Source organism: Halichoerus grypus, chromosome 8 (assembly GCF_964656455.1).
Source record: "Halichoerus grypus chromosome 8, mHalGry1.hap1.1, whole genome shotgun sequence".
NCBI lineage: Eukaryota > Metazoa > Chordata > Mammalia > Carnivora > Phocidae > Halichoerus > Halichoerus grypus.
In genome coordinates this window covers 141,179,168-141,192,714 of record NC_135719.1, presented here as the reverse complement: position 1 = coordinate 141,192,714, position 13,547 = coordinate 141,179,168, and the positions used below count along the sequence as shown (strand labels likewise).

Below are 13,547 nucleotides of genomic sequence, written 5' to 3'. Positions count from 1 at the left end.
ATGGAGGATACGAGGGCCCTGAAGAATATCTCTGCCAACTTCACAGTTTTGTGAAGCCTGACTCTGTCCCTAGGTCACTCATGAGCAAGGCACTAAATCAAATTCCAAAGTGAGTTTCATGAAATTCGCTACGATAAAAAGTTCCCTGCTGTGTACTGACTCTTCAATAACCCCCGGGGTTAGAATCATCCTCCCAGGTGGCAGGGACTGGTGTCGCCCATCCTGTCCCCAGCCTGTCCCAGGAAGAGAACTGAAGAGCGAAGGGGGCTGACCCACACAGTGGAGACCACCCAGAAGTTTGGAATGTTCTACGGCATAGCCCTCTTTTATTGATGAGCATCTCTCCCATAAACCTTTGGGAGAGGAAAACAGAATCCTTCAGCTTCACTTCCAAATGTGCTATTTTCAGCCCATGACAAGTGTCCAAAGCATCATGCACACAGGAGATTGTTTTGATGGTTCAGTTTCTCTATACTTATGCTTCCTCCTCTCCCTGTTTCCCGGGATGGTGCTGGGAAAACAGACACAATACAGAAAGCCTGCTGGGGACAGGGCAGGGGTCAGGGCATCTGCCTCCATCCTCTTCACCCTCTCACTCCCTCCCTGAAACAGAAGTCTGTACTTGGCACAGTCACATCCTCAGCTGATTCTGTTCTTAAGCCACACACTACTGGAATCCATGGTTACTCTCATCCCCAATGGCACAGAGGACCCTCCATCTCAGGATCCCCAGGCACATTTCAGTCTTATATTTTTCCTCTTTTCTCCTGACAGGATCAGCTACTCCTTCCTTTTCTAAACTGCCTCCTCCCTTGGTTTTGGAGTTCTTGCTCTCCCTTGGTTTTTCCCCTGTGTCTCTGGCCTCTTCTCAATTCATTTCTAAGTCTTCAGTTTCCCTGTTTTCCCTCTTAAGAGCTGGTCCTTCCCAGAATACTAGCCATGGCTAGCTAGCATTTCTCTTCTCATTCCACACATCCCAGCACAATATGCTGGCAGCTCCAAACTTTTATTTGACCTTCCTCCAAAAAACCAGATCCACATAGCTGATGGGGCATGACAACCCCCACCTGGATATCTAAAAGGCATCTCAACCCCGCTATGTCTGACTGTGCCTGCATCATACCCACTCCTACCAAAAAAATCACTTCTACTACTGTAATGCTCTTCTATAAATGGCAATGTTATCAGCTCCCAAGCCAGAAAACATGGGTTTGCCCTCCACTTTTCCATACCTCAATGCCAGCTAAACACCAACCGCAGCTGACTGTCTTGCCTAAAAATCCGCCAGGCCTGCCCCTTCTCTGATCCCCACCACCATTGCTTTAATTCAGACTTCCCCATTTCCTGAGTGACCACATTAGCCTTCTTGACTAGATGCCTGTCCCCAGGGTCCAAATCCTCCAAATCCTCTTTTCTCCAATTCATCAAATTGCATCACCACCCTGATTAAATTCTTCAGGATCCCCCATTCACCAAGACAAAACCCAAACTTCTGAGCCTGGCAGACAGAGCCCTTAATGAATGGGAAAATAAGACGAAGTCTGTCTTGCTTGACCCAGGTTTCACTGTCTTCCCATCCTGCTCACTGCGCTAGCAACATTCAACTGTTTCCAGTTTCCTGAGCGTATCATTCCCTGCTTTCCCCTGGATCACTTACACAGAGAGTTTTCTGGGTCTCCAAAGTTCTTTTCCCCTCCGCCTTCATTTCATTAACTCCATTCCTTCAAATATGAGCCCAGGAGCTCTCTCCTTCCCATCACACCTCCAAGCTGGATCTGCAGTCCCTCTTCTGCCCCCATTGCTCCCTTGCCCAGATCTCTCCCATCACACTCATCACGTTAACAGTTTTTCATTTACTTAAACATCTCCCTGATTAGACTCTAAGCATCTTGATTTTAATTTGTTTTTACATCATCTAGGACTATGACTGTTTTGTAGTGAAGTTACCCAATGCTGAAAGACCACAGTCCAAGGAGGTTACTTTGCAACATGTAGGACAAGTGAGTTTAGTAGGCAGAAAGGTATTTAAAAACTGAAGAAACACTTTACTGCGTGTATGTTATACCTCAAGAAAATTTTTTTAAGAAGACACTTTCTACTTATGGGGCACCTGGGTGGTTCAGTCAGGTAAGCAGCTAACTTTGGCTCAGGTCATGATCTCCAGGTCCTGGGATTGAGCCCTGTGTCGGGCTCTGCACTCAACAGGATTCTGTTTCTCCCTCTCCCTCTGCCCTTCTCCCCCTGCTCGTACTCCCTCTCTCAAATAAATAAAATCTTGAAAAAAAAAAAAGTCACTTTCTACTTAGATAAACATTAGGGGAAAGGAAAAAAAAGAGAAGATAGCAAACACTGGCCCAAATAATTCAGATTCACCTCCCTTTGATGGCGTGAGGGTTTTTGGTGATATGTGTTATATGTCTTAAATGAAAACTGGCTAAAAAGGGAATGAATAATGTATGGAGTAGCTAATGTGTGGCATATAGTAGTTGTTCCCTACTGAAACCATTTTCTTGGAAAGCAGAAAATACAATGAAGCCTTTACTTGTTGTTGATGAAGTCAATGGGTTTTACAAACCAGAGTTACCTAGGAATTCTTGATATCTGTATCCAATCTACTTACTTGATATTTGATATGTACATTTTGTAGTATTCACTGCTATCTGAACTTTGTAATAAAAGTTATTTCAAGAATACCATCAATGGCACATGCACCCCAATGTTTATAGCAGCAATGTCCACAATAGTCAAACTATGGAAAGAGCCTAGATGTCCATCAACAGATGAATGGATAAAGAAGATGTGGTATATATATCCAATGGAGCCATCAAAAAAATGAAATCTTGCCATTTGCAACGACGTGGATGGAACTAGAGGGTATTATGCTAGGTGAAATAAGTCAATCAGAGAAAGACAAGTATCATATGATCTCACTGATATGAGGAATTTGAGAAATAAGACAGAGGATCATAGGGGAAGGGAAGGAAAAATGAAACAAGATGAAACCAGACAGGGAGACAAACCATAAGAGACTCTTAATCTCAGGAAACAAACTGAGTGTTGCTGGAGTGGAGGGGGATGGGAGGGATGGGTGGCTGGGTGATGGACATTGGGGAGGGTATGTATTATGGTGAGCGCTGTGAATTGTGTAAGACTGATGAATCACAGACCTGTACCCATGAAACAAATAATACATTATATGTTAATTTAAAAAATAAAAAGGCATTTAAAAAAAAGAATACCATCAATGCTTTGTATTTATGAAAATTATATGAATGGATGTGCCACAACCCTAACTCAAGACTCAAGAATTCTGTATAATGTAGCTCCAGCTCATAGCCCTTTCTAGGAGCATTAGTTGGTAGAAGGAACAGGAAAACTTTCTTTTTAACGGTCTCACATATAACCCAGCATGGAGCATACAATGATATTGGAGGAAGACCCCATTATACCAGGTACTACAGTCATTATCACTATCAGATATGGGTCATCTCATTTCTTTGACTTCTTACCACCAGCCGGCTTTCTTCTTTAGGAGCCAGTCTCTCCAGGAGTTCACAAGCAAGCTGATAGCAGAGAATACTAGATTGGCATAAGTTACACTCAATTGCTTTTTCGTCCTTCTGGCAGGTGTGGGAGCCCCCCCAGGGGGCTTGGAAGACATTGTTTATAATGGAAATAATGTCCTTTGATAAGCTGTGCTCTAAACCCATCGTGATCCCATCATCTTGTAACTCCATCTGAAAGACATCAAAATGAAGGCCAAAAAAAAAAAGAGAGAGAGAGAAAAGAAAAGAAGAAGGAATTTGGTCCTTTTTCCAATATTCCATTGGTATTCTAATTGGGGATAATTTTACTCTCTGACAACAATATTAAGTTATTTAAAGATAATAAGGATTATATACCATGAATATATATTATTTTCCACAGATTTTTTTAAAAGAATATAAACACAAGACAAACTATGGGAATTATTTTTAAAATCACATAGGACATTTAAAAGAGAGTTGTCTGTTAAACTTATCACTTTGTGAGATTTTACACATTTAAAAAATGGTACTCCTCACCCAGTGTCCAGATCTTGGTTTCTAAATACCATTATCCATTATCCTCTAAGAGGAACCAGAGCTCCTTGGAGAAATGGCTGATTTCAAGGTTGGGGCTAGGAAAATATAAAATGAGCCTGGAACATCTTGTCATGCCAGAAATTAAGGAAGTGTTCAAAGAATGATAAGGATTATGTCAAAAGAACACAGAAGCCAGCCTGAAGGGACTCCTACTGGTCAAATATGGGACAATATGAGCATCAGAATAAAAATAATCATAGTAATAGATTTTAACTCACTGAATAAAATAAGAATTCATGAATACATGCAGGTATAAGAAGATAAATAAATAAATATAGAGACAGGAGAGAAGGGAAACTGTTCCTTCAGTAGAATACCAACTAATAAATTAAAAGATAATGGAATTAGGAAATTATCACTTGATAACCATCATCACAATAATTGATCCAGGCATGAATCAGCCCTGGATGCTAAAACTAGTACATAAAAGTCTAACGAGAACAGGAAATCTCAGCCTGCCAGTTACTTATTAATTACAAAGGGGGAAATAGTGATTTTAGAGTAGAGAAATCTAGTAGAAATCACCTTAACCAAGTTATCACCAGTAAGGCAACATTATCATGTCATGTGCCTCCCGATATGATGCACTGAAAAGGATATAACATCACATCAGGGGCGTTACTGACAAAAAATGCTTAACCCAAATATATCCGTAACATAGGACAAACTCAAATTGAGAGACATTCTACAAAATAATTGGACTGCACTCTTCAAAAATGTCAAGAACATGAAAGATGAACAAAGCCTGAAGAATTGCTCTGGATTAAAGAAGACTAATGAGACAGGACAAATATTTGCAACAAGTGATGCTAGATTGTGTCCTAGATCTATACTATACATACTATACGATACGATATGGTATGATACTATATAGATATATACTATATACTATATACTATACTATAAAAATATAAATTATTATGTCAATTTAAAAAGTGATTAATTTCTGTGGGTCAGACAATAGATAATAGTATTACAACAATATTAATTTCCTGATTTTGATTGATTTCCTGATTTTGTGCTTGGTCATATAAGAGAATGTCCTTATTTTTCAGGAAATACATTCTGAAGTGTTGAAGGACAAAGGGGCATCATATTGGCAACTTACCCTCACATGTTTATTTTTAAAATTCTATAATTCATACATACATATACAGATTGAGAGAGAGAGAAAGAAATATGATAAGTGTTATTATCTGGACAATCTAGGGGAGGAGTATTTGGGAATTCTTTGTACATATCTTGCAACTTGTCTACAAGTCTGAAATTATTTCAGAATAAAAAGTTAAGAAAGGTTCTCCTGATCAAAGACTTTTATACTTCTCTTCTGAAATTACCTTCAAAAATCGATTCATGGAATATATTTAAATCAGCCCATCACTATAGAGCTGTACTTTGCTCCTCCCAACAATAGCATTACTCAGTTAGCTCACCAAATCCGTTCAACAGAATCAATTCTAATGATGCTAGAGTGTTTCTAAAATTCACATCCATTCTCATATGTCAACATCATGGCAGATATTCATACAGTATTTTTCAGACTCTTTAGGGAATCCTGAAAGGAGTTTGCAAAATGTCTTGAGTGATGTTGCATCATTTCATAAGTATGAAGATGTCCAACACATAGCAAGAATCACTATACAACACTTTCCCTTATTCTTCACCTCGAAACTAAAGAAAGCTCATGCTTCAGCTACCTGCTTCAGGAGAAGATCAAACATGAGGATGAAACAATTTAGATTCATTTCATCATCTTCACAATCAAAGTCAATAGTCCTTCCTCCTGGGTGTCCAAAATTCTTGAAAGGGCTACGAAATGGACTACGCATAGGACTCCGAAATGGACTCTGGAAAGGACTATGAAATGGACTCAGCATATTGTGCTGAACTCGCCGGCCAGGATCAGAGGCAACACTCACCTAGAAGAAAGAACATCAACACACATAAGTGAACTCACAGAAGCCAAAATGGCTAGATAAAATATCTGGGTCTTATGGAAGGTATTTCCAGCTGTCACACTGATTTCCTTCCTTAGTGAGTAGCATTAGTACTTCCAAATAGTATCGATCTTCTCAAAATATAAAAATAAGAAATAAAACCACTGACATTAGGGCTCATGTCTAAAAAATAAATAAATAAATAAAATAAAATCATCCGAACTTTGTGACTAATTGTCAGGTGAATAAAACATCAGCACACTGAAGAATGAAGGTAGCTGTCTTTGACATTATATTGTTCATCCCATCCACATTTCCAATTAAACTAAATTAAACTACCTAAAAACCATAACCTGAAAAATGAGACCTTACAAAAATAAAATATTATAAGATGAGTTTTAGAATCATAAGCACAAAATCTGTTTAATGTGACTGGTTAAAGAAGAACGGCATCTGGATATTATAATTATTAAACTACCATGGGTAAACAATATAGTCAAACCTATGGAACTGGTTATTGTCCAATTGCCCAAATTCAAGTCCCTCACTGCCCTTCTCTGCCCTGCTCTATGCCCAAGGACGCCAAGGATAGAGTCTCTCCTGGCTTTCTTGCTAGCTGGCTTCCAGTTGTGTTGAGTCAATGGGAGGCACCAGCAGAAGCCCTGCAGTTGAAGAAGAGAAAGGTGGAAGTATATGTCCCACCCCCTGCCTGCTTTGATGCTACATCCTTGGCAGTCTCTCCATCACTCTTCCAGCCTGCCCTTCCTTAATATTTCAGCTCTCGATGGGCTCCAGGAACTCTTTCCCTGGTTCCTTCAGCCCTGGGGGCATAATGGCTTCCTACTGAGCTGTTACTGGCATCTAGGTGCCTCACCAACACTTACTGCTCCCTTATCCTTCCTCATAACTCTATAAGCAGAATCTCCAGGAACGTCTCTCCATTTGAACCATCTGGGATAAATTCTGTAGCAGGACAATGACTGACATATCTGTACTGTATATCACTCTGAAATCATATTTTCTCTCTTAAAAGTATCTCTAACAACCAGTAAGTTCCTTGAACACCATATTTAAGTTAAAAAAAAAAAGAGTACCCCATCAAGAACCAGAATACCTGGATATCGACAGTGTTCTCTATGGCAAATCACTTCAGCCCACTGAACCTCAGGTTAAGTATTGATAAAAATGAGGATAATGAGTTCTTCTCCAGCTGCCTCACACCATTCTGTGATACTGTTCATTGTGAACACACTGCACAGTAGAAGGCACCAACTAAGTCACATAATATTAAAGATTAGAGAAGAAAGAAACAAAATATAAATGCTTGCCAGCTGGTTCCTATGAGGCAGATGAGAAAAGAAGTAATGATTAAAATCAAAAGAAAGCACTGGATGCAAACTATGATCCCATGATTTTAACATACTTCCTAATCCATAGATATCAGGTAGGAATGACAGTAGGAAAAATGGTACAGAGAGGCTGACAAGGGCAAGTTGAGAATAGTCCCTGCCTACCATCACAGGACAGTGAACCTATCCAGAACTGATCCTTATTTGGGAAAGTCAGCACATCAACAGAAGCTCTACCAGGTGCTCCACAGAAAAATGACCAAACAGTCTCAATAATTTTCCTACACTTTGGGCCAGACTATGTTGACTTTTCTCATTCACAAAGGTACAAAGGGGTCCCAAAAATTGAGCTCAGTTGGTCCACAGTGACAGCATCACTCACAGTCACCATCAGACAATTGATCACATCTCCTCGAAACACTATAGAACAAAACAACCCAACTTCGCATCCCCAAAGTGAAGCACTCATCTACCAAATGGCTGGTAAAGAATTCTTATTCACCAGGTGACCAAAAAAGAAAAAGGAATAATATCTCAAAGCTAACTCTTTTTGTTTTCATCAAGGGTGAGAGACAGCTAATAGGTATGTGCAGGGAAAAACTCAACAATTTATTGACCACAGATTATATGAAACATATATTAGATCAATGTTTTCTATGATTTAATGTATTTAAAAGATTAACAGAGTGAGATGGGATGAAAGAGCATTTTCAGAGAAGTTTATTATGATGCTACTTTTGGAGCCGGTAGAATTGACAAAAGCTTAATAAGTAAGACAAAAACAGTTGTGGCAATAATTACCCTTCGAGCTGCAAGGTTCCCTGCCAGTTCACTGACTCTTGATTTTCTTTGATTTGCCAGTTCTTTAACAGAATTAACTCCATCAGAAAACATACTTATCAATAGTTGAAGTGGAACCATGATGTCTAACTCCGATAACACCTGGGGAAAAAAAGGCATATATCCCCCCCAAAAAAATATAAACTTTAAAACTGAAAAAAAAAAACTGCATTTCACATTTTTTCCCAAAATAAACTATTGAGCATAAGGATACTTAGCCTTATGTATATTCTATCAGCACAGCCACCCTCGATTTTTCATACTAAAAAATCAAAGTTATTATTGAACCTTCCATCTTCCCCACTCCCCACATCCCATAAATCGCCATGTTATTTCTACTAAAACTTCTAAGTATCTCTTGACACTGTCCCCTCCTTTCCATAGCATAGTGCCTTAGTTCACCACCTTCATTCTGGAGTAGTGTAACCTGCATGCAGTCCTCCTCCCGTCCATCCCCCCCTCTGATCTGACTGCCCCGTCTGATCTTGCTTTCTGATGCAGGCTCAGATATCCTGCCAAAATCAAGTTACTCTCCATCTGTAATGAATTTTTGGAAATAGATGCCTCCTTCCTTCAGACAGAACTAATCCATTCCTCTTCTCTGCTTCCTTAGTTAGAACTCTGTATATACATTTATTAGAGCAATTGTCGCTTTTCGTTATATGTGACTGTTTGATACTCTCTCTCCCACTGTGAGCTCCCTGAAGAAAGGAAGTATGAAGAGAAGAGAGAAGACCATTTCTTATCCCATTTTCATCCCAGTGCCAGTGACACTACCTGGCACAGAGGAACTCTATAAATGTTTCCACAATCAATAAATGAGTCAACTCCAATCACTATGCTCTTCACACTGTTCCCCAAATGGTTAGACCAGTGGTTTAGAACCTCCAACTGCAGCCCCCTGTCTTCAAACCAGCACTCTGGGAAATCCCTGTCCATAAAACACGCAGCTATAATTGCTCTCGCCATGGTGAGGCCCGAGGTTGACGGCCCTGTGTGCTCACCCCAACCTAACTCAGCCTCAAGGGTGTGTAACTGAGTGACAACACCTAGCCATCTGTGGAAGGCCTGGTTTTCCTAAAATGAGAAATTTTCTTACTGATATCTACCAGGGTATGAAAAGTGCCCGAAAGGGGACTTTTTAAAAAAATGGTCCCTTTACTCTTTATCAGTTGTGAAAAATATTGTTCCTCAGTGTAGAACCCAGAAAGGCAGCCGCACAACTTGAAAAGCTTTTGGTATCCCCTCCGTCTGTGATTCAGCAATGTAACAGCACCCATGGCTAATCTAAACATGGACCCTGTCCTCCTGTTTTGAAACTGCCCGAACTTTCTGCCAAGCATTCAACTCAATTTAATAAATATTTAGAAACATCCGCTAAATAAATACAAGGCATGTGCCAGATGCTGAGAGGAAAGGGGATGAAGGGAAGCATGAATTCAAACATGAAAAAGGCCTGCCTGGTCCCTGCCCTCCAGGCATTTACAATCAGGAGAAGAGACAAAAATGAACTAAATATTAGACAGAATAACATTTACACAAAGAGCCCGTATGGATACTGGGGGGAAGGAATAATGAATTCGGAAGGGAAAATGAGGGTGTGAAACAGCGGCAAACTTGAGATGGGATCATTTTTGAGTTGGGCTTTAAGGATAAGCTGGATTACAAATGCAGACCGGAGAGAGAAGTATTCCAAGCAGTGGGGGGGGTGGGGGGGGCAGCAGGAGCTCCTCCCTCAGTCAGGAGCTCTCAACCTTTCCAAGTAAAGGACCTATTTAATATGACAAGATTGATCAGAATGTCCACAGACAGCTATTACACCTTTAGAATCTATTGATGGAAAAATACATAAGGACCAAAGCTATTAGGAATTCAGTAACAGTATTGCATAAATCTGTATTTTATTAACCATAACTATAGCCACATATATTTGAAATATAGGTATCCATCCGTGTGGTGAGTTATTAGTCTGTAGACGGTCCTCAGCAAATATGCAAATTTATGGGCTCTTTCCAATAGCTTCCCGCTCCTCAACCCAGGGATCTCAAGTTTCCAGGCTAAGAACTATTGCCCCCAAATGATTGAAAGTATCATTTACTTACATGAAGCCACAGTAAAGCTTGTTCCTGAACAGAGGAAGGGTATCCTGTGAACCGACAACTAATAAAGCCAAACATTTCTTCCAATGAAAAAGGTAGAGGACAGAGCTCAATGTCAAACATTTTGCTGGAAAGCAGAGCCAACAGAAGTAAATGACCAATGGGCATAGATTAGGGTCTCCTGTTGCATTTTTAACTATACCTTATTTGGGGGAGCCAAACACTTTTGACTGGTCTGTGTTCTCAATGTTATTATTATATTTCACTTTACTGTAATAGTTTATGTCATTAGAACAGATATGAAGAATTCATACAGTTGTTAATAACATTAGTGTTTATACTCCTACCAGGCTCAACTGAAGGAACTGTATTTCTAAGGAATTAGAGTTGCTTCCCAGCATCTAAGAACATTTTCCCTTTGCACTTTCCCCACTTTATCCAAATCATACTATATTTGAAAATAAGCAAACAATATGGTGTATCTATTATTCCACAGAACAAAATCTTTTCTGAACAATTCCAAGTCATCTCAGCACAATTTATAACAACTACTTCGTTTTGCACCTTCAGATTTCTCTATAGGGTTGTTAAAAAGTAAACAAGATTACATAAAATGCTTAACACAGCGCCTGGCACACATTACATGCTCAATAAATGTTAGACATCATCATAATTACTGTGACTTCATTAAACTACTTACCCACCTTAATACTTCCCTGAATTCTTTTAACTGGTTATCTGGGACTTCTGTTCTGATGGCTTCCAGCCACTCCGGCATAATACACTCCCACACAGACTGACTGATCACATTGTAGGGGATCAGGCAGAGGATTCGGTTGAGACCTTCCTTCAACTGAGTCACTGTGCTGCAGGATTTATCCCAGTAACCACCAACCTGATGGCATTTCCACAGCCACAGGAGGAAAGAGCAAAATGCACCTGTTAAGATTATACTCTAAGGACTTCCTAAAGGAAATGGGTACAGAGAAAGACCACAATCCATTACATCTAAGTCCTGGGCCAAGTATCTTCAGAGTGAGATTTGTAAGAATCTGTAAACCACCGGGATCCATTAGTTACCAAAAAAGAAATCATAGTTATAAGTAGGTCCAAATATCAACACAGATTGAATTTGAACTATTCTACTGCAGTCTTTGCAGAAAACACATGAATTAAAATTCCCAAGATTTATTCCTAACAGGAGAAGCATACTATTGAAGCATTATTATTTCTAAAGTTTGACAAACCCATTACAAAAACATGTAGTTACACCTGTGCTTCAGAGGAATATAGATTTCTACTACTGTACACTTAGCATTGAATATTTTTCATTATGGAAAATAAAGCAGAGAGCACTCTTTTTCCCTCTGCTGCATATTGTGCCACAATTTTTTTCCTAAAAATGCCCTAAGGCGGGTTGAATTCATGAACAAAAAAGACATACTTTCTACTAATTAAGATAGTATATTAATTTTCTAGTGCAGAAAAAAATTCAAATCACAAATTTGGGTTCTGTTTATAATTCCAATTTTAGATGAAGATCTTATATTTTTATTAAGCATATCAAAGTAACAAAGGCTCAACTGGTCCTGAATCTTTACCATGTAACACAAGTTTTGTGGGAAACCACCTTATTTTAAATGAATCCAATTTTAAATGTTTAATCATTATACCTAGAAGTCTAGGTTATTCAAAACCATTAAATCAATTCCATTTAAAGCTTAAATATCTATTTGGTATCATATTGTCCAAAATCCTAGATGACTGACTGGATATTTTCAGGAAGGGACTACATTTCTGGGATTGTCACTGTTGTTGCTAGTTACATAGACTCAGAAGAGCTAACACTGATAATGTTGACAAGGTGGCATGTATCCTTGCTGAGGTTCCTTTGGCCATGTAATTTATGGTTGAGCCACATAAAGGCCTACTGGTTTTGAGTCACATTTTGGAACAAGTATCTCCATGGTGTTCCTCAATTGTCAACAGCCAGACAATGGATCCTTTGATTTGGAAAATTATTATATTTAAAAGGATTTCTAGAGTGTTCTCACCCTAAACAAATGTCCTATTACCAATATGGGAGGATCAAACTGATAAGATACACACACACAAAAGATCACAGCTAGCCCTAAAGACTCCCCTAGCAAAATTTAGAACGGAAATCAGATTTAGAACAAAAATTAAAATTTGCCCCTACCATGAACTCCCCTCCACCACCTCCTCTTGTGAATGACCCAGCCGGAAGCCCATATTCAGAGCCTGATAGGAGCTATTATAGAGGCCTTCCCTCTGAAATTTAATTGGGCTAAAGTGGAATGATGTACTCAGAGGGAAGGAAAACATCCTAAAGCCGTTGCCAAACAATTTATAAAAATATTGCAAAGGTACACAGCTCCAAATCTATGCGTCTTAGAACATAGGAATCTTCTGTTTTCCCCCTTAGCTGGAAATCTTCTCTCATTGATACAAAGAATTAAAATGAATGCAGTTGAGCAGGCAGGCCAGCTCCTTAATTAATGTTATTATCAAGACTGCCATCTCATTCTTTGAAGAATTAAAAATAACTGTCCTCACCTTACTAACTGGATTTTTGCGAAAACATAATTGTAGTTCTAGAAGTATCCCAAAGCCCACCCATGCTTCTTACCAATCCCAAAGCCTCCCCTATTCATCTCGAGATGCCTGAAGATACTATAAACAGTTAGGACATTGGAAAAGAGGCTTCCTGCACTGAAGAAACACTTCAGTAGTAACCGTCTCAGGCCTCCACCTCCTCAGGCCCACTCCTCTGAGCCCCCCTCTCCACTCAGACCTCCACCAGGACCGGCTCAAGACTTCAGACTCAGCATAAATAATGTTGTCCACCTCCCACAACCCTCCTGCCTTGAAATACCTGCTCATAAAAGCTCCATGCTACCAGGAGAATGTATTATTTGTCCCAGTCAAAACCTAATAGACAAATAACACCCCTGAAAACCCTCTCGGACCAGTGACTTTAAAAGCTTGCATCCTCTCCCTCCCTCTTTGAGATGTAAATCTCCTACCACCCAGAACTATCTTCTCAAGGACCTGAGAACCACCTCTCTGAGAGGCAAACATCCATGGAAATGACTCTGGCTCTCAGCCCCACGAGTGCCTTGCTTTTACTTGTACTATTGCCTCCTATTCTAAAACAGGGGACATTTATTCCTCCTT

At 39.6% G+C, this 13,547-nt stretch overlaps 1 protein-coding gene across 13 annotated transcripts in view; it reads right to left on the bottom strand.

Annotated features, from left to right (window-relative positions):
• UNC79 (unc-79 subunit of NALCN channel complex) overlaps window positions 1-13,547 on the bottom strand; it is a 239,798-nt gene that overhangs the window by 112,328 nt on the left and 113,923 nt on the right. For all 13 annotated transcript variants that reach the window (XM_036071607.2, XM_078054135.1, XM_036071606.2 and 10 more), the window contains 5 exons: window positions 11,054-11,244; window positions 10,353-10,476; window positions 8,212-8,352; window positions 5,822-6,043; window positions 3,510-3,737 (listed from right to left, as the gene is read on the bottom strand). In XM_036071607.2, coding sequence (XP_035927500.1) covers window positions 3,510-3,737; window positions 5,822-6,043; window positions 8,212-8,352; window positions 10,353-10,476; window positions 11,054-11,244 — 906 coding nt within the window. The remainder of the gene's footprint in view (window positions 1-3,509; window positions 3,738-5,821; window positions 6,044-8,211; window positions 8,353-10,352; window positions 10,477-11,053; window positions 11,245-13,547) is intronic.